Source organism: Nannobrachium achirus (assembly GCF_963921795.1).
Source record: "Nannobrachium achirus genome assembly, chromosome: 21".
Classification (NCBI taxonomy): Eukaryota; Metazoa; Chordata; class Actinopteri; order Myctophiformes; family Myctophidae; genus Nannobrachium; species Nannobrachium achirus.
The window spans coordinates 54,345,761-54,372,163 of record NC_137828.1 but is presented as its reverse complement, the minus strand read 5'-3'; the positions used below and the strand labels follow the sequence as shown (position 1 = coordinate 54,372,163).

Sequence of the window (26,403 nt, the reverse complement as noted above, 5' to 3'; positions counted from 1 at the left end):
GTTGCGTCTCAAACTTAGCTCCAAGTGATATAAAAAATAGCTTTCAATATAATCTCATTTAAAGCTCAATTAAGGCTTTTTGTTACATCTCAGGTCTGTCTCAGAATGACCACTGTTGAGCTGTAAAAGAGCTCTCAAGATTATCTCATTTAAGTCACATTAAAGACTCAGATTGGCCAGTATATAGCTATAAACGATGCAGTCTTCAATCATTCTCATTTGATCATGCATTTGTGTTTAATGCTCATTTTAATTCACTTGCTTTATTTATAGCATATTCAGAAAATGTCTTAAGTATATATCATTCTAGCTAGTACAAGCTCTCGAATGATACCAACAATTAGATAAATTATGTCTCAATTTTATCACATACAGAACCAATCTCATGCCAATTTAAGAATGTTAAAAGCAATGTATCAGATAGTTTATTAAGATAAAGTATAGAACTTACAGAAACGTTATCTAATGAAAACTAAGGGTCTGCATCAATAGAATGCTAATTTGGGGGATAACCATTATAAGTTAGTTACATTTTAAGATATTATTACTACTACATGAGTTTCAACAATTTATGCAGCATGACTAAAACTTCAACTTTGCCCTACATTTGTCACATGCCTTTTATAGCGCCACCAGCAGGCCGACTTACGTAATACATATTTTCTTATATTACTCCTTCAAATTTCACACAAATCGCTAGTCATGTGATCAAGACTGATCAGTTAGATCTTTCTTAGTCTTATCCCGTCACGTAAAAATGCTTTAGTCGATTTCTAACCCTTCTAAAAGAGCTAGCTCGGGTTCTAGGGGACGCACAGACACATGGCAAAAAGATTCTTGATCAGCTCGCTGAGACGAACGCGTTGATGTATGACCCCTAGAGGGCTAACCCTAATTCTAACTTTAGGGGCCGTTCTCTCGGCACAGGAGTGTCGTATAGAGGAGTTACACACACACACACACACACACACACACACAAATACACATGTTCGTCTCTGCGAGCTGAACACGCCAGTATAAGGTTCATCCCACACAGACACTCCTGTGAGGAGATAGCTTTCTCTGGCCTGGCATTCAATGTGCTCTAACGTTTATAGACTCTATGACCCTTAGTCAAATTGGAGATCCCAGGGAAGAAAGGTTGTAGGAGGATAACCAAGACATCCACACGTTCGTCTCGGAGAGCTCTACAACATATCTCGGAACCAAGGTCTGATGTCGCATCGTCTTTGACTTATAACGCGAAATAGCTGACCCTAGGGTTAGCTATTTCGTGTTATAAGTCCGAAACCATCATGTGTCAAGGGCGCATCTTTTAGTATGTTGAATAGCTCACCGAGACGAACACGTGGAGGTGTGTTTTATTTCTGTGCGACATTCCTAGGATTAAACTAGGGTTAGCCTCCTTTGAATTACTATAAAATCACGATAGGATATTAGGGTTACTGAATGTCGACCTGAGGCTTAAAATGACATGCAGACATGAGAAAAAAATATATCGGAGCACCTACCAACTCGTAATACCCAAAACACACCAGGAAGTGGCAGTTTTGAGACACTTCCTGTTTGCGCATTGGAATAAAACCTGCATATTCTGACTCAGTGCATGTGATTTAGGGGGGGTAGCCAGAATCCTGGAGCAGAACAATACCAGTAAGACTCCCTAACCAGGAGATAAGCACATGTATGATCGGCTACTTTTGACTTTTTGGCAGTGGCGCCAGGGGGTCCCTGGGGGTCCCTGGAGCTCCAGGGGTCTCTGGAGGGGTGGAGCTTGTGGATTGTCAGGCAAGGAGTGTGTGTGCAAAGTTTGGCATGGATAGGGGCAACGGTTGTGGAGAAGGGCAAAAGTGTGGTGTGCCGTGATGTGGACGGACGGACGGACAGACGGACAGACGGACAGGCAGACAGACTGCCAGTGAAGGTTTTGATAGTAACTGCGACCTAACGGTCGCAAAAATGGCCTCTCAAAAATGTTACCAATGCCATTGTAAGCTTGTAGATCTGCTCTTTTCAAAGATTCTGCATAATGAGTACTTTCTACTTTTGCACTTTAAATACATTTTCATACCAACAGTTTTGTACTTTAAGTAAATTTAGAATGATTTGTTACAGAGTATTTCTACATGCAGTATTGACAAAAATAGTATTTTTTCCAATGATGTATAGGCCTAACACTTTATAGTATGTTTATTATAATTATAATAGTTATAACTGAGATACCTTGTAGGGTAGGGAAGGGGGCTACAACATATATTGTATATTTATGTATAAAATTGTGTAAAATCACATTGTGCTTTCAATACTGCTATAATAATAATGCTATTAAAATATATATTTTTTCTTTTTTTTCTTTCTTAAAATAAATTATATATTTATATATATCCTATATATTTTTCCCCCCCTTTTTTAGGGGACCCCCTGCAGTATCCCCGCGGACCCCCTAGGGGTCGCGGACCCCCTGTTGAAGACCCCTGATCTGATCTGATCAGATCTAATCTTTAGATAAGTGTACAGTAGTTCATGAAAAACAATGCATTATTGCTTCAGCAGCAGTCAGTCAAAGGGTTAATTGCCCAAACAACAACTGGGAAGGATGAGAACAGTGACATCACATATTGCTTTGATCTAGCAGGAAACAGAGCTCTGTAGGAGGCGGGGCATATCCTTATTATTATACTTTCTCAGAGGAAACATTTGCTGCTCATTTGCTGCTCATCTATTGCTCCTCAAGACAGAGAGGAGCTATTGGAACGACTTGGAACTGGTTTGAACCAGTCTGGGCTGGCTGCCATTTTGAACCTCAGTCAGTCAGTGCTGAAGAGAAGAACAACCAGGAGTTATATGCTCTCATGGACTTTATCCTTTTTAGGTAGGTGAAACAACATAGCCACTGGATAAAGTAACCTACATGTACTGTATGTTACTTAAGAATGTTGTCTGCAGTGTTTTTGTACAAAGTGTGTATTTTTCTGAAAGGTTCATCCAACCAGTACAACTAAGCTAATGCTAACGCTAGCTAATGCTAACACTAGCTGATGCTAACGTTTTTACAGTAGACTACATCCTAATGGAACTGAATGTTCAAAATGTGTAAGATAAGCTTCCCTTTTGATAGAAGTGGACGTTTTTTTATTTTGTATTAACAGAAGGTGCTTTGCTGTGTATTTGTGCACAGCTTGCAGCCTGTTGTGTGGTATTGTGGCTAACAGAGCCAAAGTTAGCTAGCAGCTGTTCAATACTGTGTGTGTGTGTGTGTGTGTGTGTGTGTGTGTGTGTGTGTGTGTGTGTGTGTGTGTGTGTGTGTGTGTGTGTGTGTGTGTGTGTGTGTGTGTGTGGTATTTGTGGCTAATGTTAGCTAGCAATGGTAGTAGAGTATACAAATGGAACCAAATTAACCCTAACAGGTCCATCTGGTTCCATTTGTAATAAATTATATATAGGCCTATATGTTCAACAAATATTACAATAATTTTGGTTATTATTATAATTTTATCGACCCTTGGAGTCACTATTACATTACACCAACCAGGTACAGTATGTTGCTCTAGGTGGGTGTTATTTAATTATCCTAATCTAACCCTCAATAATGAATATGTAATTTTGAGGCAGAAATGTAGTTAATAGCCTATAGCCTACTGTGGAAAATTTTGTTGGGGGGTCTGGGGGTCCTCCCCCAGAAAAAAAATAAAAGAGTAGATGTTATTTCCTGTATTCTGTTGCATTTTACAGGGAGTTTGATACTTTAATCTGGCTTTACTAGGATGAGAAAAATATTACATTAAGCTGCAAGTAACACGTCGTTTGCTTGAAGATCTGTTATTTTTGCACACACATCCATCCAAAAGTCCCTCCTCATTTTAACTGCCTGCTCATTTTGGACGAGTTGAATTAATGTTGTAGATCCTCCTGTCGATCTTACTGTAGAGAATGATGTGCGCAGGAACGTGCACGCAGCGTTCCTCACACCAGACGCTCACGCACACACAGCGACGCATCTAATCATTAGGCTACAGATATACAGTATTTTAAGCCCTTTAATTGCTCAAATCGCGGCCGAAGTGGATGTCTCAGTGACACTTGATTTGACGCAGTTTTCCACTTTGTGACGGCTGGTGATATGACGGCGTGAGAAATACGATGTGTGGCGTGAGAGCGTGAGAAGAGGGTCATTTGCGTGAGTCTCACGCTCATTGCGTGAGGGTTGGCAGCTCTGGGAGTTATGGATGATGGGGGATCATGGCCATATGCATACTAACTAGACCAGGTCAACCTGGTTGTGCCAGACCCCCTGTCTGTCATCATCATTTATGACATCATGCCTTTTGTAGGCATGTCATCATCATGTCATCATCATATATACCCTTTATATAGAAAACCCGGACAGACCGACATTTGCTTATGTAGGCCTACCCATTTCATGGGTCTGGCAAAAACAGGGGGTCCTTTAAATAAAAAAACAGTTTGAGAACCAGTTCTTAACTAGAAATACTGTTCATACAAAACAGTGTGGGCTCATATGGGCACAAATATATACCCCTGTGCCCTTAGCCTCATTGGCTAAGGGCCCTGCCTTTGTACTGTTGGTATTTTTTATTTATTTATATTTTTGAGGAGAATATCCTTGGTCTATCCTATGAAGTTTTGGTATAATATACTGGTCTCAAGCCCACTTGTTGTTATTTATATCCTGTGGCACTTGTTGGTGGTGATGTCACCAAGAACACTGCTTCTCATAATTAATGTAATCAGTGATCCTGTTGACTGTTAACCACTTAAGCCCCCCAAATAATCATATTTGAACTGGGGACCCCCCAAAATAGTCATATTTGAACTGGGGACCCTCCACCCTGACAAGCACTTGGAATGCAGTGAGCTTGTAGATCTGTTATTTTCACAATTGTTGCCTCTTATATCATTTGACAATTTGGGCAACGTTTGACCAGTTTTTATATAATTTGTTTACTTTTAATGTTATAACGGTCTTTTCTTTCCTTTGTTCCCCTGTTCTTTTGAGGTATTAGAAATGTGGTTCTCAACCTTTGGGTCGGGACCCCCAGGGGCGTCCCTAAATTATTTTGGGGGGTCCCCTGATGATTGGCTAATCATTGTTTTCTCAACAGTAAACAAACCAACAAACTTTAAGTGTATAGAGGGTATTTGCACATTTCTAAAGTGACAATTTAAGGACTTTTTAATACCTCTAAAATGACAGACTAAACATTGGGCCAAATGATCAAATATTAGACTCAGAGATTGTGAAAATAGAAGATCTACATGCTCACAAAGCCTCGCAATGCGAGGCGTTGTGAGCATGTAGATCTGCTAGACTTTCACAATAGAACAGTGTTATACAAAATGTACTGTCCCAACTCTTAGTGCTCGTCAGGGTGGGGGGTCCCCAGTTAAAATATGATTATTTTTGGGGTTGCGGCCTGAAAAGTTTGAGAACAACTGCAGTACGTGACAGCAGAGTTAGTACCAGACGCTAAATAAGTAGGCTACTGGCAGCAGTGCGCAAAAGCACTTCATGTTGTTTGATCCGGCACGCAATATTTATTTATAATATCTCTTTTACATTACTCTTAACACAAATGATCCCCTCTTGCTAATCACATGTTATTATAATCACTCCTGTTATGTCAACATGCTAGATTCAGTGAGGCTCACTGAAACTAGCCTTTCTCAGCTCCAGTGCAGACAATGGGGACTGATGACACCACCATTTTGCAGCTGTGTCCTGCCCAAAGGAACAGAGCTGACCTGACTCATCTCGCTCAGGTAAGATTTGCAGATGACTGTTTGAAATGGAGATCAAGATGGTGATTCTGATAAAGGGGGCAGCAGGGGGGTAAATGGCAAAGTACAATTGCGGAGAAGTATGGGGGGCATGGTTTACATTTGTGCTACTGTAAATATATTTGGCCACCAAATCCCTGTCCCCCCCTTTTCCCCCCTCCCACTTAGATGATTGAAAACATTCTGATGGCCAAACCTGGAGGAGAGAGGATCATTACAGAGTGTCAGAATCCCCTGTCAAAACCCAGTGTTGTGAGGCCATCGCACTGATGAACCATACAACTGATGAAGCAATCGTCGAGGAGAAGATGAAACACACCTTCACCCATCGCCAAGCAATGGTTCATGACCCAGTGAAGTCCTCTGAAATATTCACCACCTTTCCAAGATTTCTTGACATTGCGGGAATGGTATGTATTGCCTTAAAGTCGAACTGAAATGAAAAATGACTTTAAACAGATCACAGCCCTGGTCATAAGGTGAACATATTAAAAATGTATGCCATGTTGTCGTCTGTATTCCATCTTGTCTGCAGATGGAGCAGAATTTCAGTCTGATGTTTGGTGATGACATCGCTGCATCGCTGCCCCTTTTCCAAGTTCCTGGAAAAGGGGCCTACTCGCTACAGGCAGAAAGTCCTTGAACAAAGCCATGGCCTCACCCAGACAGGCGACCTTGAAGATCTGCTTCATAAAGCTGAATCCCAACAGGACAACTGGAAAATGGTATGCTGGAATTAAATGACTAATACTAATGGAAGAGGGAATTGGTTTCGAAACCAAAATGAAGAGATTTTAGTAAAAATGTCTGGGTTTTTTTCTCTCCCTTGTATTTTCAGGATGGGACAGTGAGATGTCCTCCATCTTGCCTTATCCACCTCATGCCACCCTCACCTCAAGGCCGCAACAAGAGACCAGGGAAGCTCTCAGCCCGACAAGCCATTGACCACCTTGTGAAGTTCATCTAGGTAAGGTTATAGTTCAATTAAAGTTTAAGATGGCTCACTGTTCTGTCCCTAATAGTCACCCTTAAAACTATACTTTTGTGAAATCATGCGATAACCATGCTCATCTGTAATCAGCGACTGCCCTGTGATAATTGTCTGCTTTCGCCCCCCACAGATCTATCCCCATCAGCCTGAGATACACCGATATGAATATGTTTATTTATTTTACATTTAGCAGAATAAAGATAAGGCAGAATGTTGTTGGTTGCATTTTGTGGCAAGAAGTGATTCTGGTGGCTATCTCATAAAGTTGGGGCTCTAAACTGCAAACATATTAATTGTAATAACATGACTAATGAAGTTCTCTTGTCACAGACTGGGACCAGTGTCGAGGGGCATCTGGACAGCATCACGAGAGTCGTCAACCCTATCTACTGGCTGTGGGGACCCAGAGGTGTACCATACACAAATACTTCATTGTGATTGACAAACGTGCAATCCCGTGTAAGTCACCAGACTCCCTTGCCTCTTTCGACACGTTTTTTAAAAATCATTTCGTCTTCGCTACCTCGTACAACCGGGATCTGGCTAATGTCTACCACTTCTTGCAAAGTGCTGTTTACCAGATAGATGCTGCTACCACCAAGGTCAATCCCAGGGTCAAATAAATGAGAGCTCGGATGCTGCACTGATTATTATTTTTATTTTGTTTTTATTTATTTAATACTTTTGAGATTATATTGTCTCCTACCGGTTGGGTCCCCTACCAGAGACTCCCGGCTCTTGATTCTGCACTGATGTCTGATACTTTTGAGATGGTTTTGAGGGTTCTGATGCTAAACTGAGAAGATTTATTTTGAGGGCTCTGATGCTGCACTGAATTTTAATACTGAAAAGTATATTGTTATCTGAGTGCTCTGATGATGCACTGATTTGATACTGAGATGTTTTGTTTTATTTGTAAAGTCCCTCAGGCCAATGCCAACTCACTAACAACGCACTTGAAGTTAATCCACAGACTTTGTTCAGGAAAGACACTTTGTCTTAAATGCGGTCAGCCTGGTTGTTCTAATTTATTTGGTACTTTATCTTAATAAAGCACACAAACCTTGTGATTATCCTGTTGAAAGCCCCTCTAAAACTGAAGGTTTAGCTGGAAGTTTTGTTGATGACTTTACATCAAACAGTGCCCCTTCTGGGTCCTTCTTAATAAGAGTCTTGTAGATAGCTGCGCTGCAACAGTCGCTGAACAGTGGCAGGTGTAGGCCGAAACGATCATTAACTCTTTGGTTATTTCAATGGAAGAGATTGTGTCTCAGGGTTTAATGTAACATTGTATCTTTTATTTTCCCCCACTGACTGAGAGAAGGTTCGAACGACATCACTGGCGTGGGGAAAACATGTTGACTGTGCTTATATAGCTAATTTCATCTTCCCTGTCTGCAGACTATGTCTTACGGTATGGCACCGAAGCTGGATGGAAGGCGGTGTCCGTGGAAACACTGGTCGCACAACGCAGAGGCGATTCACAGGAAGGGTAAGAACAGCCTGCTCTTCCTGAGAAGACGGGATCGTTTGGCGTGTGCAACAGGATGCTACAGATGTTCTACCAATCTGGTATGGCAAGTGGAGCAGTTTTCTTTGGAATAACGTGCTGGGGAGGAACAACTGAGCGGGTGACACCTTCAACCTCAACAGACTGGTGAGGAAGGCGGACACCGTTGTTGGGTTCTCCTTGCAGGGGTGGAGGAATTGGCCAGGGTGCAGGAAACTTAATACAATCTTTAAGAACTCCCACCCGAGATCCTCGGATACTGGAGTAAGAGACAGAGGAACAGATAGATTCATCTACCCAGGACGGAGACGTGAGAGACTGGCAGTCCTTCGTGAATGTTGTCCTCACATTATACAATGAAACACAACGGTCGTTTGGTAAGGATAACTGTAACTTATAACTGGAATAGTTATCACTGACTGTTTGTTCCTGTCCGGTTTTGCTGGGAGTACATGTCACTTCTGCTTTTTGCACTGACCAATGGGCACTTTGCACTCTTAAGTGAACTTTTAAGCTGTGCGCATTTAATTAGTTAAGTATTATTGCATGTGTTTTTTTTTTCATGTATTTGACTTAAGTAGCAGTGACTGTTTTGGTCACATTGATTTGATTAGGGTCACTTTCTTGTTTGGCACTGCATTCATGAGTAGTAAGGGGAGGAACTGTGATGTTTGTTTTTATTTTATTTGGAATAAAAGACCACTTTGGTCGTAGTTTGGGTTGTTGTATAACTAAAATGTATTGTTTTCTTGGCCACCTTAGAGTTACATCATGGCAAGGTAAATACACAACCCAAACCTTTTCCAAAGTAGTCTTTTAAAAGACTACTGTTAAAAGCACTTCATCTTCAGCCACCTTACAGAAAATAAAGTTTTATTGAAGGAAATTAAATAAAGTTTTATTGAAGGAAATTATTGTATTGTTTTTATATCAAAATATCTGCATGTATACTGTATCTCATTTACAGCTCCAAGTGAGAAAAAAAGGTTCTGGGTAATTAAATCTCAATTATTGCTCATTAATGGCTCAAAGTAAGAATCTTGGGTCACAGTTAAGAGACTTAAATGAGCCATCAGAGAGCTCTCACCTATGTCTCATGTATTGCTCCTATCATCTCAAATAAAGCTACTCAATTATTTCTCATATTTGGCTCAATATGAGAGTAATATAGGATACACTAATGAGTCAATAGAGAGTGCTCCCCTACATCTCGTCTCTCACTCCCTGTAATCTCAGAATAAGATACTCAAATTCTTCTCAAACATGGCTCCAAATGAGAAGCTCCTTAAAGATCCTAAAGCACCTTTAGGATCTACAAGGAGCTTCAAGGAGAGCAATATCTGATCTTCTAATGAAGCACACATGAGAAACAAAAGTGTGGCTCCCTTACGTCTCATGAGCAACTGAAAAGCTTTAAATGAGAAGCAGATTTTTCCTCTGAACACACCTGACATAACTGTGAAGCCCGTTTGTCACTTTCACAAATTGTATGCTGTATATTAGCATTTTTATGGTGTATCTACTATCTATTCTGCATCTAGCATGAGGCACATCTATTCTGCATCTAGCTTGAGGCAAAATGTTTAACCAGCTCTGTGTGTGTGTGTGTGTGTGTATGTGTGTGTGTGTGTGTGTGTGTGTGTGTGTGTGTGTGTGTGTGTGTGTGTGTGTGTGTGTGTGTGTGTGTGTGCAGGCAGGCGGGTGTGTGTGCAGGCGGGTGGGCGGGCGGGCTGGGGGGGGGGGGACAGTATCTCTGTAGCCATTAAACGAAACGGGTTTCTTACATTGATGCTCCTACATCATGCAAGCACCAGTTAAAGTTACTTTCCATCCCTCATATACTGTGTGCACAGTGCACATCCCATAACCCACACACTGCAGATCATTTTGGAGCTCATATCTTTGAACGGGTAAGAGCTAGTTAGTATTAGTTAGGGAAAATTAACAGAATAACTGTCAAATGTGGGAATAAATTCCTTAACAAACAATTTCTTCACCAATGTGTTCGTAAAGGTATCTAGTGACATATCAAACAAAGATTGAAATTCAACATCCCTAGCAAAATGTTTTGTTTTTGGGTAATTCTGGGTCTCATTCACTTACTGTACTATAAGGGAAAAAATTACTCCCAAAAATATGCTTTACGTGGGGTGTGAGGGGTCTAACTAGGTGTTTTTTAATTATTCTGAATCCATTGCAAGCATTTGTTTTGCACAAAAAACATTCTTTGGGCTAAAAACAAAATGAAAACAAATGATTGCAATGGATTCAGAATAATTAAAAACACCTAGTTAGACCCCTCACACCCCATTTAAAGCAGATTTTTGGCAGTGATTATAGTAAGTGAATGAGACCCAGAATTACCCTAGCTGTCAAACATTTTGCTAGGGATGTTGAATTTCAATCTTTGTTAGATATGTTACTAGACACCTTTATGAACACATTGGTGAAGAAATTGTTTGGTAAGGAATTTATTCCCAGGGTTTTATCAAAATTCCCTGACTATATCATTGGCAACGCCTATGAAGGAAGTAAGGAAGAAGCCCAATTTCTTCCCGATATAGCATCAACAAAATGTAGACCTGAGGCCAATTCTACAAATGTGTTCTAAATCAGTCTAAACAGTTTTCATTTAAAAAAGAAGAAAATGGTTTACAAGATTTAAGGGGTTAAAGGGATAGTTCACCCCAAGGATATCGTCGTTGTCGGGTGGAAACCTTGTATGTCCAAAATTGTTTGTTTTGTATTTATCATTTTTAAAATGATTTAAAGTAGTGAAAACAGCCGATCTACAAGCACACAACGCCTTGCACCGCGAGGCGTTGTGTGCTTGTAGATCAGCTGTTTTCACTACTTTTGTGCAATGGCCTTGTATGATGAAGCAGTGCTTTACTTTGCGAAAAAATTTACACATTTGAAACTTAGAGATACGAGGTTTCTGCCCGACAGTGACGATATATTTTGTTTTTGTTGCATTCTTAAGCCAATCACTTTATGACCAGCAGTGGTTCCCTATAGACTGATTTCCAATTTTTCAATGTGGTCCAAGTCACTGTCTAATGTGAAAAGAAGCAACCCAAAATCCCTGACAGTTTAGTATGAATAAATGAGCATGGTCAAAATAAATAACATTGACCAGTATACAACCAGGGAAATCAAGACAAAACACGCAAGTCCTTTAGGTTGATATTTTTTATCCACTTCTGGCAAAGATCTTTGTAACTCCTCGTCCAGCGTATCAACAGACTAGAGTTGCACCACACAATACAGTATGGCTGACTGCGCCCTCTACATGTGAGTGCTCAGGAAAACAGTCTATGGAGACACAAAGAACCTGCTTTGTTCCCTATGGAGACACTTTGGGCCCTATTTTCGTCCATGCCTTACCCCTTATCCCTAAACGTCTTGCCTTGTTTACTATTTTGAAATAATTGTAAATAGTTCAAATAGCTGATCTACAAGCTCACAAGCCGTTAGATTGGCTATTTGTATTATTTGCTATTACTTAAGTTAACACTTTCTAAGCCGGGCCGTACTTGCCCGTACTTGTCCGGACCACCCACTGCGCCGCTCGTACTTTCCCGGACTTTTGATATAAATGATAATTATAAAAAAAAAAACGATCGGCCGTTGTTCTCTGTGTCTTCTTGGATCCATCTGAAAGGGTTAAAACTTTTTCCCCCTTCCATTCTGGTAGTGGGTGTAATCCTCGTAGTTTCCAGCAGGCCGCGCCGTTCACTTACATTCTAGCTGCATGGTTGGCTCAGGAGCCCCTCCTTCACTACACGGAGTAGAAAATCAACAAGAAGCACAACCAACATGGCTGGATTACAAGCGTCTAGGTTTCTGTTCGTGGATCGCGGACTCAATCACGCTCGGGCGCCGCTTCCCTATCGCTCTTTTCCCTGCTTCGCCGCACGGAAACGAATGGAGGAGATCTCCCCGCCGCGTCCTCAAAGTAAGAACGTCGACCTCTGCAGGATCAATATACACGCTGTACCGAGCACTCCATTACGTGTTGTTATCATGTGGGCTTTGTTTTTTTTAAACATGTTTATAAATAATTCGCAGATTTGTTCGGCAGAACCTCTGTTCAGGGGTTTCTGGGGGGCTGTCAAAGGTAAAAAAAGTCAAAAAGTCAAATTATTCAAATTACTCAAATTATTGGCTTGGAAAAGCGACAAAAACAAAACAAGAAATATGAATGAATTGAAGTCTCCATGGAGTGAATAATCGATAGAGGACATTTGGTCAAATGAGGTGGGCGCACTGGGCGGATCGGAGTAGCTTATGTTTTGTTGAGAAACTGTCCTTTGACCTGAAAAGTCACAGATTAACTTAAAAAAATAAAAAAATAAAAAAGTGAAGCGTACAACCCTGCTTGACGTGTCCTTGAGGCAGACAGCGTTGGCCCTGTCTGCTGTTTGTTCCAGGCTGTGTAGAAACCACTGCGCTGACATCAGCATTTATGTCAGAGAGTACAGTGTTGTGTATTTCAAAACAACATGGGTAGTAAAAATGCCCCCCATGGTCGTTTGTTTCCATCAACCACCACAGAAACACGCCACAACCGTTCCCAAATAGACATTTCATGGCCACTCTGTGAATGGCTCACGCTTGTTTTTCTTTAGGCTAGTTTTTCTTTAGATAGATAGATAGATAGATAGATAGATAGATAGATAGATAGATAGATAGATAGATAGATAGATAAACTCTACCCTTTGTTAAGAGTCAACGTGACCACACGTTGACGGACAGTGGTGTATACTTAAAGGAGAATTTCAGGGGAAACCGGCTTTCCTACCTTTAGGAAAGACTGAACTTTGAACTCCCGTTGAAATCCTGTCTCTCACCAAGTCTCGCTGTACTTCTGTGTCCCATCCACTTGCATTGGAGAACAGAGGTAGCGTGAGAGACAGGATTTCAACGGTTCAAAGTTCAGCGTTTTTACAACAATAATGGCCAGCTCCTGAACATATTATTGTTCGGTTGTGTTAGTAACATGTTTTAGTTATCCTATCATTCACACAAAGATTTGGTGGAGCCCCTGTAGTAATTCTGGGGACCCCCGTAGGGGTCCCGGACCCCACATTTAAGACCTGGACCCCCGGACCCCCCGTTTAAGACCTGGCCCTGACGCATAGGGTTTGGTTAAATCGAGTAGGACTAACTAGAAAGACAGAGAAAGGGGAGACAAGCCTGAACATACCTGTCCTATTTTTGCATTTTCACACACAAAGGTTTCATGAGGGACAGCCAGCTCTGGGAAGAATTCGTTGATGTCCAACACATGGACAGTAACGGCCACTCGACTGGTCAACACTGGACTGTCTGAAAGAAAAAAAGGATGTTGATGTCATGCCATGTTGTATACATAACATTACACACACAGCCGTACTGCTCATTCACACCAGGTTTCCTGAAACATCACTCAGCCGCTTCACTGTTTCCAGCAAGCCACTGCAGCAGGCTGGGTAATGACTGGTGAAACTTTATCACACTGTACTACTGACATCAGGTGGATAGCCTCAGTATTTACATTATTTCCAAGCCAAACATTGTAAGGGTTTGACATTAGCAGAGCATACACAAGTCACAAGTGCGTTAGACTTGAACTGCTTCAACCAATATATTATGCTTTAGCTATTGACAAATAGGAGATCTACAAGCTCACAGCGTGGCAAATATTTTCAATAGTTAAAGCATACAATAATACCACTAATGCTCAATAGTTCAGAATGTCTCTAGATAGGAGAGTCAGCTACATGGCTGGTGTGTGTTCACGTCATGTCTGCAAACATACTTGCATTCACCGCTTTCAACCATACATCCCTATGTAGGGCATGTCACTATAGACAAAAGTAAATAAATAACAAAAATCCCTCCAAAATTGAACAAACAAACAAGCAAGCAAGCAAACAAAAAATGTATTGTATTGTTAAGTGATGATGGGAGGGATATAGTGAGGTAGAGATGAAGCATGTCCTCTCCTCGCAACATTATTAAACTGTTTACAGCATCCCTATAGGAAATGAACAAGCTTTTGTCACGGCGCTTTAGCTTTAAAGCATATTAATTATGGAACCCATGGGGCTGCCAAAGTGCGATACGTACTCACACAAATCTCCTGTTTCGGAAAGGACGGTTTAAAGCAAGAATAAAATCTACCGACTGAAAATGTTCTATGTAATCCTAATGTGTGAAGTGTGAAAGGACCGCCCGCACACGCGCGGGGGCACACACACACACACACACACACACACACACACACACACACACACACACACACACACACACACACACACACACACACACACACACACACACACACACACACACACAGTAGCATAACATTATGATGTTGGTCCTGCTGTTAACCAACTAGTTGAAGAGATCACCAACATTTGGATATCGTCACTGTCGGGCAGAAACCTTGTATCTCCAAGTTTCAAATTTGTGATTTTTTTGCAAAGTAAAGCACTGCTTCATCATACAGGGCCATCACACAAAAGTAGTGAAAGCAGCTGATCTACAAGCACACAACGCCTCGCGGTGCGATGCGTTGTGTGCTTGTAGATCGGCTGTTTTCACTATAGTTTAAATGATATATACAAAACAAACGGTTTTGGACATACAGTAAGGTTTCCACCCGACAACGCCGATATCCAAGACCTTTAGGCTTCTATGAAAGATGCTTCTGGAGACATGTTGCTCATTTTGACCACGTCACTTCAGATATCTGAGGATGAACATCGAGAGGGACCTGACTTGGGACTGCCATGTCACTGCAGTCATGAAAAGAACAGCACCTGCACGGACTCAGGCGACTGAAGCAATCCGGCCTGAGACCCAACAGCATCAGGGACTTTCACAGAGGCACAACAACGAGCCTCCTGACAAGCAGCTTCACAACCCGGTACGGCAGCTGTACGGACAAAGAGCGTACTAGACTAGTTTTTTTCATGTGGATGTACAGTACCTGTACAGTGCATACGTGACAATGAAGTGAATCTGAATCTTCAAAGGCTCTAATCTCAAAATAATACCTAAAAAATGGACTACAGGTATAGGCTATCTTCGCTGCGCAACGTGCTTCCACAGAAGACATGCTGGCAGGGACGTGCTGGCCATTGGGAAAAGCGGGACAACTCCCGAACGGCCGGTTGTGTGCTTGTAGATCGGCTGTTTTCACTACAGGTAGTTTAAATCATTTTTTTTTTTTGATAAATACAAAACAAAACAAACGGTTTTGGACATACAAGGTTTCCACCCAACAACAACGAAATATAGGGCTAATTCATGTAATTTGCCCACTGACTTGTCACTTGTCATGATCTGAAATGGCAAATCTTTGAGAAGCAGCAGCGCTATAGAGAGAGATCTCTCTATAGCGCGCAATGAGGGCCTCTCCAACTCTTTTTCCCGGGCTGAATCAAGGGCCCAGCACATCCCTGCATGCTGGCTTCTATAGAATCCAGATGACTGAACTGGAAAGGCTTCTCAAACTATTGTTCAGAGAGTCGGGACATCTGGAGGTGCACAAGTTCTGAGAAAAAAGTTATGTGACCGGCTTGGAGTGACGTGAATTTGTAGCAGGAGGGAGTGTGTGTGTGTGTGTGTGTGTGTGTGTGTGTGTGTGTGTGTGTGTGTGTGTGTGTGTGTGTGTGTGTGTGTGTGTGTGTGTGTTGGGGGGGGGGGGGGGACGACACACTAGGGGGATGTTCCTTTCTTTGTGCCAAAGCCGAAAGCAAGGTAAACCTTATGGATTTGATGGGAATAAGGCTATAGGCTCTATAGCGGTGAAGGGCTTAGTGTGCACTCAGCATGCAGTGTGTGCGTGCGTGCGTGCATGCATGCGTGCACGAGGATGCATGGGATTGTGTGAGTGTGTATGCACAGGGGGTGGAGGAGGATACAGGGGGACAGTTGGGGGTGGGTGGATGTCTGCAGCTCAGCCTCACTGGGGGATTGGAGATGCAGCCATGCCTCAGTTGTCAACCTGTCAGTGACCTTGATGGAAAAAGCAATCTTCGACACAGAGGTAAAAAAAATAAAATAAATAAATAAAGTACAGAGGTTTTCCTTTTTGGTGCTGTGCACCAACTGAAAGAAAGACTAACATCGATGTGAGGCAAGGAAAAAAATATGTATGTATTTATTTTGGCATTGGATCATCAGATTTTCTGATCTCAATTTTCAACGGTTTAACACCTTCTGGGTCATCAGAAAGCTATAAAAACGCTGTCTCTGAAAGTCATAGCTGTTTAAGATAGCCGGGTACACGGCGGGTTATCTTTCCCCATCATCCTCTATCAGCCGCCGGGCTTGTCTCCATAAGTATCTGCTGAGTTGCTTGGCCTGTGGCGAGTAATATATCTTTCACTCCACTAGATGGAGCAATGGTATAGTGTTTTTTTTATTGAAATTGCACTGGAGTCAGCATTTCAACAACACCATTATGCTTGTTTTACTTTATTGAATCTGTCCTGCGTTGCTTGAGTGGTCAACCCTAAATATGGCTGTCTGATGTGGCTTTTCTACTGGATGTAATGCGATAATTAAATCGTTTTTATTGAAAACCTTCCAGCTTTTTTATGGAATCAACCCACAGGCATATTAAAAGGCTGCAGATATGGGGAAGGAAAGGTAGCTTCAAAGTGTGGATTGATGGTGTAATTAAAAGGAGAAGTTACATTACAGACATGCACGCATGCAAGCGTGTGTGTGTGGTGTGTGTGTGTGTGTGTGTGTGTGTGTGTGTGTGTGTGTGTGTGTGTGTGTGTGTGTGTGTGTGTGTGTGTGTGTGTGTCTACACACAAAGATGCACAATGTTGGCGAGTTTAATTACAAAATCTAACAAATCAAACAAACCATCACGCAAGACATACTACACTCAGCTACTTTTTTTTGTCTTTCCACATTAAAGTTACATACGTGCATCTCTTTAAAAGCACCACTGCATTTCAAAAGACACAACTACTGCTATTCTTTACAAGTCCTCCAGCTCTGTATGACTGGTCTGTGTCGTGACACATGGGCTCTCCTTTTGCAGCATAACTGCTCCATGTAGCATCAGGCGTCAGTCATTTTGCCATACCTTAGCAACAGGCATGATGATGATGATTACTAATAATACTTTGCACCTGTGCTGACCTACTGAACCGGGAGAATAATACATTCCTCAAGATAGGGGGGATAGGGGGGGTACAGGGGCACGGTTGCGCAGTGGTTAGCGCTTCGCCTCACAGCTAGAAGGTCCTGGGTTCGATTCCCACCGGGGGACGTTGTGGGTGCTGGGGGCGTGTCCCTCCCTCCACATCATCAGCGCCCACACCCTAGGTGGGGCCTTTCTGTGTGGAGTTTGCATGTTCTCCCCATGTCTCCTAAGGCTGATACCCTCACAAAAACATGCAGTAAACCTGGTCTCAATAACGCCAGCCGGGGCGCCTGATGGGGGGGAAAGGAACTGGTTGGAATAATGTGTTCCTTCCACGCGCTACGTCCATCGCAGGGAAATCCCCCCTGTCAGGAGAAAAGAAACAACTTGGACTAACCATGCATTGAAGGAAGCATGAGGTTTGTCCATCGTCTCCCTAGTCGCGGCAGAGGGAGAGCAGAGACCAGGATTACATAGGCAATTGGCACTGGGTGAAAATGGGTTACAAAATCGTGGGATAAAAATTATAGAAAAAAAAAGATAGGGGGAATACCTGATGAAAGCGATAATTCTGTTCTAATTTGCATTGTAATTTAGTTAGTTTAAAGTGGTTTAATAACAGAATAATCAACGCAGATAGTCTTAGAGACATTTGTGAATGTATTTATTAAGAAGTACATTTATTTATTTTTGCCCCATAGCCATCTGCTATGTAGAGTCAGTGACACGGTGCAGCAACACAGATGCTCTCCCTTGGCTGTACGACTGCTCTGCAGTGGTGTAAATCAACTAAGTACATTTACTCAAGTATTGTACTTTTACTTCTACTCCACTACATCACAGGGGGCAATGTTGTCTTTTTTTTTTTTTACTCCATTAGAATTATTTGAAAACTTTAGTCACTAGTTACTTTGTAGTTTATTATTACAAAATATACATTAACCACTTCAGTCCTTTAAACATTTCTGACAGCCGATGTGACACATTGTGAGCTAGATCTGCTATTATCACATTATTTTTATACATTTGAAACAATGAAATGGGACATTCTGCATAATCAGTACTTTCTACTTTTGGTATTGTAAGTACACATTGATACCAATACTTTTGTACTTTTACTCAAGTAAATTTAGAATTCCAGACTTTTATTTGTAAGGGTGCCTTCACACCAAAATACCTAGAGTGGAATCCACCAATGCATTTCAGTGAGAATGAAGCGTTTTTTGCAGAAATGCTCTACTAGCAAAAAAACGCTCCATTCTCACATACCCGAGGGAAGTAAGGGTGCTGGAGGTGCGGCCACACCCCCTCCCCCACGTCCCACCGCACCCCCCACCGCACCCCCTAAAGGGGGGTTGGGGGAAAAATATTGCCCCTCGGCAAGTAGAGGCTCTGACATCAGTGGCGTGAAGTAGGAGCTATTGGCTACTTCTATTTCCAGTACAATTTCAAAATAAACATGTGTTGAATGATCGATTGTATAGACAAAAAAAAAGAAAGACTCTTGTTTTGAAATGTGCTTCTGGGCACTGTTTAGAGAGGAAATGGCTTTCAAAGGACTTCCCTTTTAACTTGTCTGACTGTGCGTACTACAGTGCGTCTTGGACTCGGTGAATTATAACAACACGGGCATAAAGGAATATAAACAGAACACCAAGACAACACAACCTAGGTTATAAAGGCATTAAACATCGCCCTCTGCTAGCCCTGGCGTCCTCACTGGTGAGTCGTGGCTATATTATATAGACTTGTAATGATGAATGCTATGCTATGCTGCTGTGCTGCCTGGCTAATGTTTGGGCTAGTGGCTAATGGCTATGGTGTACCAGAACCAGCTCTTTCCTAACACTGGGGTCGGGACCGATGTGGCGGACACGTTGTATGGGTCACAACGCAGTGCGAAGCAACTCGTTGTGAGCTTGTAGATCTGCTATTTTCACTACTTGTTTGGTACAGGGTACCCTACCGTTTAATGTCTCTTGGTTCACGGGCTAAAAAGTTTGGGAACCATCATGCTTGCTGTTGTAGACAGTGGTGTAAAGTAACTAAGTAGATCAACTGAAAAGCTCTGGGAACTGAATGATTTTATGAAACTGGCACTTGTTGTCTGACTGTTGGTACTAAGAAATCCAGACTATCTTGCTGGATGGTGCATGTGGAGATGTAAGGAAAGCCGTTCCCGATTGTGTTATATTTAGCTAAAAAATAGACTGCGGAAACCCGAATAAAACACGATCAAAACCGCATAAAACCGCAAAATGTTGCGCGCGCGTGCATGAGGGGCGCGTGACAGCACCCCCTACTGTAAATTAGTTCCCGCGGCGCTGCATTCTCATTGAAATGCATTGGTGGATTCCACTCTAGGTATTTTGGTGTGAGGGCACCCTAACAGAGTATTTCTACATTGCAGTATTGATATTGTTGCTTAAGTAAGACTACCTCTGCTGCTCTGTGTACAGCAACACACATGCCCCCTTTGCTGTTTGACCAGTGGTGGAAAAAGTACTCACATATTAAGTAAAAGTATCAATACTGCAATGTAGAAATACTGTTACAAGTAGAAGTCTGGAATTCAAAATGTACTGAGTAAAAGTAAACAAGTATTGGCATCAAAATGTACTTAAAAAATGCAGAATGTCCTATTTGAAGTTTTCAAATGTGTAAAGAGATATTTTGAAAAAAGCAGATGTACAAGCTCACAATACGTCGCGATGCGATGCATTGTGAGCTTGTAGATCGGCAAATGTATATGGGGCTGAAGTGGTTAATGTATGTTTTGTAATAATCAAAATCTACAAAGTAATCAGTAACTCAAGTTTTCAAATACATGTAGTGGAGTAAAAGTACAATATTTGGTAGTGGAGTAGAGGTAAAAGTATTGGAAATTGGAAATACTCAAGTAAAGTACAAATATCTCAAAATTGTACTTACAGTTACTTCACACCACTGTGTATGGTTGTGTCTGTGTATAAGATCACACAGTTCTCCCTCCCTGTGCTGCATGACTCCTCTGTGACGAGCGCGTCACACAGTGCTCTCTTCCCTTTGCTGCATGACTGCAGTGTCTGGCTGTGTCTCAATAGGTGGCTTTGTGTGTGCAGCTCTACAGCGATACAGGCTGGGGTCTCCAGACTCGGAAAAGCCACTGTGTGTAGGCTACTGTAAATGACCATGTTATGCACTGTAGGAGGTGGCTTCAGTGGCTTCTAGTGGGGGCAATAAATAAAGACAATGCGTAGTTACTGTACGTACACTTGTGAGAAAGATGATGGGGATTGCGGTACAGGTCATGTTGTTGTTATTCCACGGCTGTGCCCTCCACTCAAACCAGCCATTGTTTATGTGGGCTTCACGCAGCATTGGGTTTTGCGATTGTATATCGTTGTTGTCGGGTGGAAACCTGGTATGTCCAAAACCTTCCTTTTTTTGGTTATTATTTTAAAAAGGATTTAAAATAGTGAAAATGGCAGATCTACAAGCACACACTACCTTGCATCGTGAAGAGTTGTGTGCTTGTGGATCTGCTATTTTCACTACTTTTGTGCGACATGTGAATGATGAAGTAGGCCTTTAATTTACCAAAAAACAGACATTGGAGATAGACTTGGAGATGCGAGGTTTCTGCCTGACAGCGACGATATTGTTTGTTTGTTGCTCTGCATGGTTTGAAACCATATGAGAACAGAGACAACATAAACAAAAACAAAAAAGTTTCAAATGAAATAAAATAAGATATAAAATACAATGTTTCACAGAGGACCCGTGACAGTCAGCCAACAAGACCCCATAAAGGGGAGACACTGGCAAACCTCAAGCCAAGGTCAAAAGAGAATCCGAAATCAAAAGGAGAGCATTGAAACTGCTGGGTTCTGAGTGAACATGTGGAAAGATGAGAAAGATACTCTCCCTGCAGGTATCACCGCACCATGGAGTTTTTTTCTTTTTGTAACAGCTAGCTAGCCCTGCATCTGTGTGTGCGTGTGCGTGCGTGCGTGCGTGCGTGCGTGTGTGTGTGTGACAAGTACAAGGACAGTGGTCTAAAGGAATGCTGGATGTGGGCTTGTGATCCCACTATCCGGATGGGAAGCCAGCGTGGGCAGGTTGATAAGAAAGGGGGTTAAAAAAAGAGCACATGGGTGGAGCTTGGGGCCACTGATATGGCCAGGTCTGCACAAAATACAATCCTGCTGTGAGCCCTTCGTTGCTCAATGCACGTGCCAGGCAGAGGTGCCATTTCAGAAAGAAATAGGGGCTGGCAAGAAATAAGTTACCCCCATTTCTAAAATAGCGAGAACAGTGTATCCACAAGACGGTAGATCTTGTAGAGCTTATAGATCAACTATTTTCACTGTTTATTTGGGGACGAAAAGAGAAAAAGTTTGAAAATATTCGCCGATAACGACATTCCCAAAATAGGGAGGAACGGGGTTAATAAATTAACGGTTGCAAACACTTATCTACTGTAAATGATGACACTGTTACATGTAGATGGACACAATCAGATGAATCTGCAAAAACAATGGTGGACAATATGCATAAAATAACTGAATTTAAGGTAAACTAGGGGGTGTCAATTGCCATCCCCATGCCCCAAATGATGCCCCTGGAGGCAGGCATGATAGGCTGAGCCGTCTGCCCTCCACCACCACCGCCATCATATCTCCTCCTCCTCCCTGTCCAAATTCCAACACAACAAACCACTGAACACTGAACACCCACCCACACACACACACACACACACACACACACACACACACACACACACACACACACACACACACACACACACACACACACACACACACACACACACACACACACACACACACACACACACACACAGCTGCTAATACTTTTGACTGCTTTCCATTCATTTCCTTTTTTTTTTTTCATTTCCATTTATCTCTAACCCAACCCTAAAGTTAATCATCACCACTAACCATAATCCTAAACCTAACTATTAAAACTGATTCACAGCCAAATCGCCAAAAATCGCCATTTTGGGGAGGGCTGAGGCAGCCAGATCGCCAAACGTCGCCTTTCTGATCATTTTCTGATTTTTTGGGTATTTCTTTGACATTTTTAGAGCTATACATGACCATTCTAGGTTCATTTAAGCTTAAGCAATGATTTTGCGATGGAAATGACGTCATCGCCGGAAACCGGAAATCGAGCGTTTCTCCAAAGTAAACAACCATAATGTTTTACATTGGAAGCCATTACAGCAACTCCACTCTATCTCACGATCAAAACGTCGGATTTTGATCCGGTTTGAAGTGTCTGTGCGTCTATTGGGCATCTAAGGCACATAGTCGCTAAACTTTTTAGACCATCAAGCGCACGTATGGCGTGCACGGGTCCCGCGCCGTTCCATGCTAACGCTAATGTTAAGTGGATGGACTGGTTGCTAATTTGAGGCCTTCTAGCAATCGCCAGAGACCATAATCGTTGGCGACATCTAGTGTACACTATATAGACTACAGCCTACCAAAATGTCATGCATATGAGGGAGATCTACTGTGACTCTGAAAAATTAATAATATTCCTGGCAGTATAGGCGCACAAGCATATTGTAAATGGCTGTGAGTGAGTTAAACTGCTGAAGTGAGGAGTCGAGTACAGGCAAAATGTTCTCACTTTCCATTATCTTCCAAATCAGACAGACAGGCAGGCAGGCAGGCAGGCACGGCACACGCACGCACGCACGCACGCACGCACGCACGCATGCACACGATGGCCAGCGGCGGGATACATGCATGTACAGTAGCAGCGCCAGCGTGATGTAGTCCAGAGCAGCAATTCATAATGAATAAATAGGCTACACACATTTTCTTTACACACTGTCTCATGTTATGTTGATACAGAACAAATTTGATGTCACACGCGTCATCAAATGCAAATACGAGAGCAGCTGCTCACATCCTACTACTTAATGACTGACAGCTTGTGCGTTTTCCAATGTGTACATTGCTCACAGAATACATCTCTTCCCTTTCTCATCAGCAGGGAAAGATCATTTTGCAAACTGGAAATTATCAAACATAGACTGGTGAGTGCCAGTCAGTGACAACAGACTGAACTATCTAACCTTGTCCATTGAATATCACCTCAATGAATTTCTTTACGACCTCATGAACGACTTTGCTTTAAAAGAAAGCGCTAATCATATTGCTAAGTCAAATATACAACGTACACCGGTTAGTGTTCATTTACATACTGCCTGCATGTTGTGTTTGGCTTTCATGTAATGTTGTAAGGTTGGACTGGCGACTGTAGTGCTTATACTGAGAGAATGTGACAGCTGACATGATAGTGAGTGGTGCAGAGGTCTTGCTATGACAATTAGCACTTTTCCCATGATGACCGGTTCTAATAGGCTAATTGCAAAGCACTACTTATAGCAATTTTGGTAATGTCTAAAAAACTATGTTGTCTATCGATACATACGCATGTCGGCTGCTGGTGTTGTTGAGACACACGCACGCATAGTCACAGGCTTGCTTTCCTTAGGATGAGTGGAAGAAAGTATCTCTGTTTAGAGCAAAAGTGCAGCGTGTTGTAGTGATAGACTATACCATATGGCTCATTAGGCTGTATGCAGACAAAATACATTACGAGCACACACACACACACACACACACACACACACACACACACACACACACACACACACACACACACACACACACACACACACACACACACACACACACACACACACACACACACACACACACACACGTGTGTACATATCGAGAACGGTATTTTGATTTCATCAGCCATGACCTTGAGTGGAAGTGGCTAATAGTAGTTTCCAGGGTGATAAAAGCTTCAAGTTTTGACAGCCCTTTATTTCACAGCCAGCTCTAATGAACATACAGAGTGGGTAATTTTGATTGAGCACCAGCCAGCCTCCAAGATAACGACTTTGACAGCTCATAGCAGATCTGATGACTTGATGACGATGGATTCGCTTATTTATCTGGGAAATTTGCTCCACTTCCTTCATAAAAAGATAATTAGCTTGACGATGCATCTTAAAGTCACAGCGGTCCCTATTTAAAAGCTCAATCTTTCTTGGCAGTGTCTAACACGTCTCTGCCTGCCGGGTTCTGCTTTGTAAACAAGCTTGCGTCGTAGGTTTACTGCATGGCAAGGAGGAGCTGAAACAAGAGCTGCTCCTAATTGAGATACGTACCGATTGCTTGGGGGAAGAAAGCAACTTCTCTTATGTTTTCCTTTTATTTAAATTGTATTTTTTTTACTTATTCCTTTCAATAATCTCACTTCAACGGGTGTGAATCGTCTGTGTCAGAAATACTAAATGATATGTTTATTCTTACAATTATGTACATTGATCAAATAGAACATTCAGAGAGTAGGCCTACAACTCTTCAGCCTGAAGTGTGAGAAAGCTCTCAGAGATGACCTTTATATCAAATCTATGGAGAAGAAGTGGTTAATAATTCAAACAGGGTATAACAGCTTGCCAGTGCAGTCAGTATTACATACACTACATACATACAGCACACACATACAGACAGAAAGACAGACAGACATACTGCACAGTGAGACACTTTCGTTGCCATGCTGTAAGAAAAAAAAAAAGGTAAAATGTGTGTTGAGATTGGTACGGTCAAAGCAGACAATGTCCTGAACGTAAACCCTGCAGGAGAGTCATCATGGTTTATGGCCACCCATAAACCTTTCCGACAAAATGGGATTGGAGTATTGACTTGAGGTAAAAGTGTATTAAATCCGTCACACAGATTACGGCGGGCGAAGGACAATAACCCCGACATGAATCACAATCGATGATGTTGTCGTACTTACTAAGTTTGGTCGCCACGATGGAGATGTTGTGCTGGGCGATGCTCTCTCTGTCGAGGGGCTCGTTGGTAGAGATGGTGCCCTCCACCGGGTCGATGTCGAAGTAGCTGTCCATGTCACTCTTCCAGTCAATGGAATACCTGCACAGAACGTTGGGTTAATGGCAGCCATTTCACGCACAAACAAGAGAATTAAACCAGTGGTTATTTCCCCCCTGGGACTGCATATGAGTTAGGTGTAATATAACGTGGTGTCGCCTTCATTATTCACTCTGAATGGCAATTTCAAGGAAATATGCTGAACTTTGCATAATAGTGTACATACTCTAGTACGCATGCACACACGCACGCACCCACAGGCGCACACAAACACACGCACGTGCACACACGCACGCACGCACACACGCACGCAGCATTGCTGAGTAAACGTTTTGCCAGGAGCACATAAATGAATTTAACACACTGCTGTATCAAACAGTATCAATCTCTCACAACCTACAAATGACAAAGAATCCCAGACGGATGGTGCGGCACGTCGTCTGTGAAATGTGGCCAGTACCCCAAAAGCTGGACTATAAAACACCATCTTGAAATCAAATGGCATACCACATCCCACACCATTTTCGCTGTTAAAGCTTAAAAGAAAGTTGCTCATAAATATGTATGGTGTATGTTTACTTTTCCTTCCTCTCACTACACTGCCTGTTGCCCAACCGTCCTGAGTCAATCATTATGAGACCAGAAGTCCAATGCAATATTCATGAGAAACTCAGCCAAGAAGACCTCAGTTCCATCCAATTCCACCATTTCAATTTCCAATTACCCAGGGTCATTCTTTAACCCTGTTTGCTGGGGAGTCGTGAAGCCGAACAAGATCTTGTCCAAATAGCTCGCTGTGAGTGTCTTTGATGAATATTACACAAAGGGTTGAAAGGGTCGATATATTGAAATTCCCTCCTCTGGGCAGAACGCAGTTTTTCTGTGCTTCAGACAAACCTTGTTTCAATTTGAAAATGGAATTCTCAAATACACATCGATAGGCATGGTAGCCTTGTACATAGATCAAAAAACTGTCTGGGAGCCCACATACCACAGGTCTGATTACTCCATTTGCTGT

The 26,403-nt window shown here is 42.2% G+C and overlaps 1 protein-coding gene and 1 long non-coding RNA gene across 2 annotated transcripts in view; one reads left to right on the top strand and one right to left on the bottom strand.

The window, feature by feature from the left end:
- The window catches only part of LOC308306797 (cadherin-12-like), a gene marked incomplete at both ends in the record, with an annotated part of 155,622 nt that overhangs the window by 18,632 nt on the left and 110,587 nt on the right, over window positions 1–26,403 (bottom strand). The window contains 2 exons of the mRNA XM_080751839.1: window positions 13,510–13,631; window positions 25,291–25,427. Coding sequence (XP_080607965.1) covers window positions 13,510–13,631; window positions 25,291–25,427 — 259 coding nt within the window. The remainder of the gene's footprint in view (window positions 1–13,509; window positions 13,632–25,290; window positions 25,428–26,403) is intronic.
- Window positions 5,733–7,272, top strand: LOC308307046. Its single transcript, XR_013963198.1, has 3 exons — window positions 5,733–5,781; window positions 5,968–6,209; window positions 6,335–7,272. It is a non-coding gene; the product is annotated as an uncharacterized lncRNA (long non-coding RNA).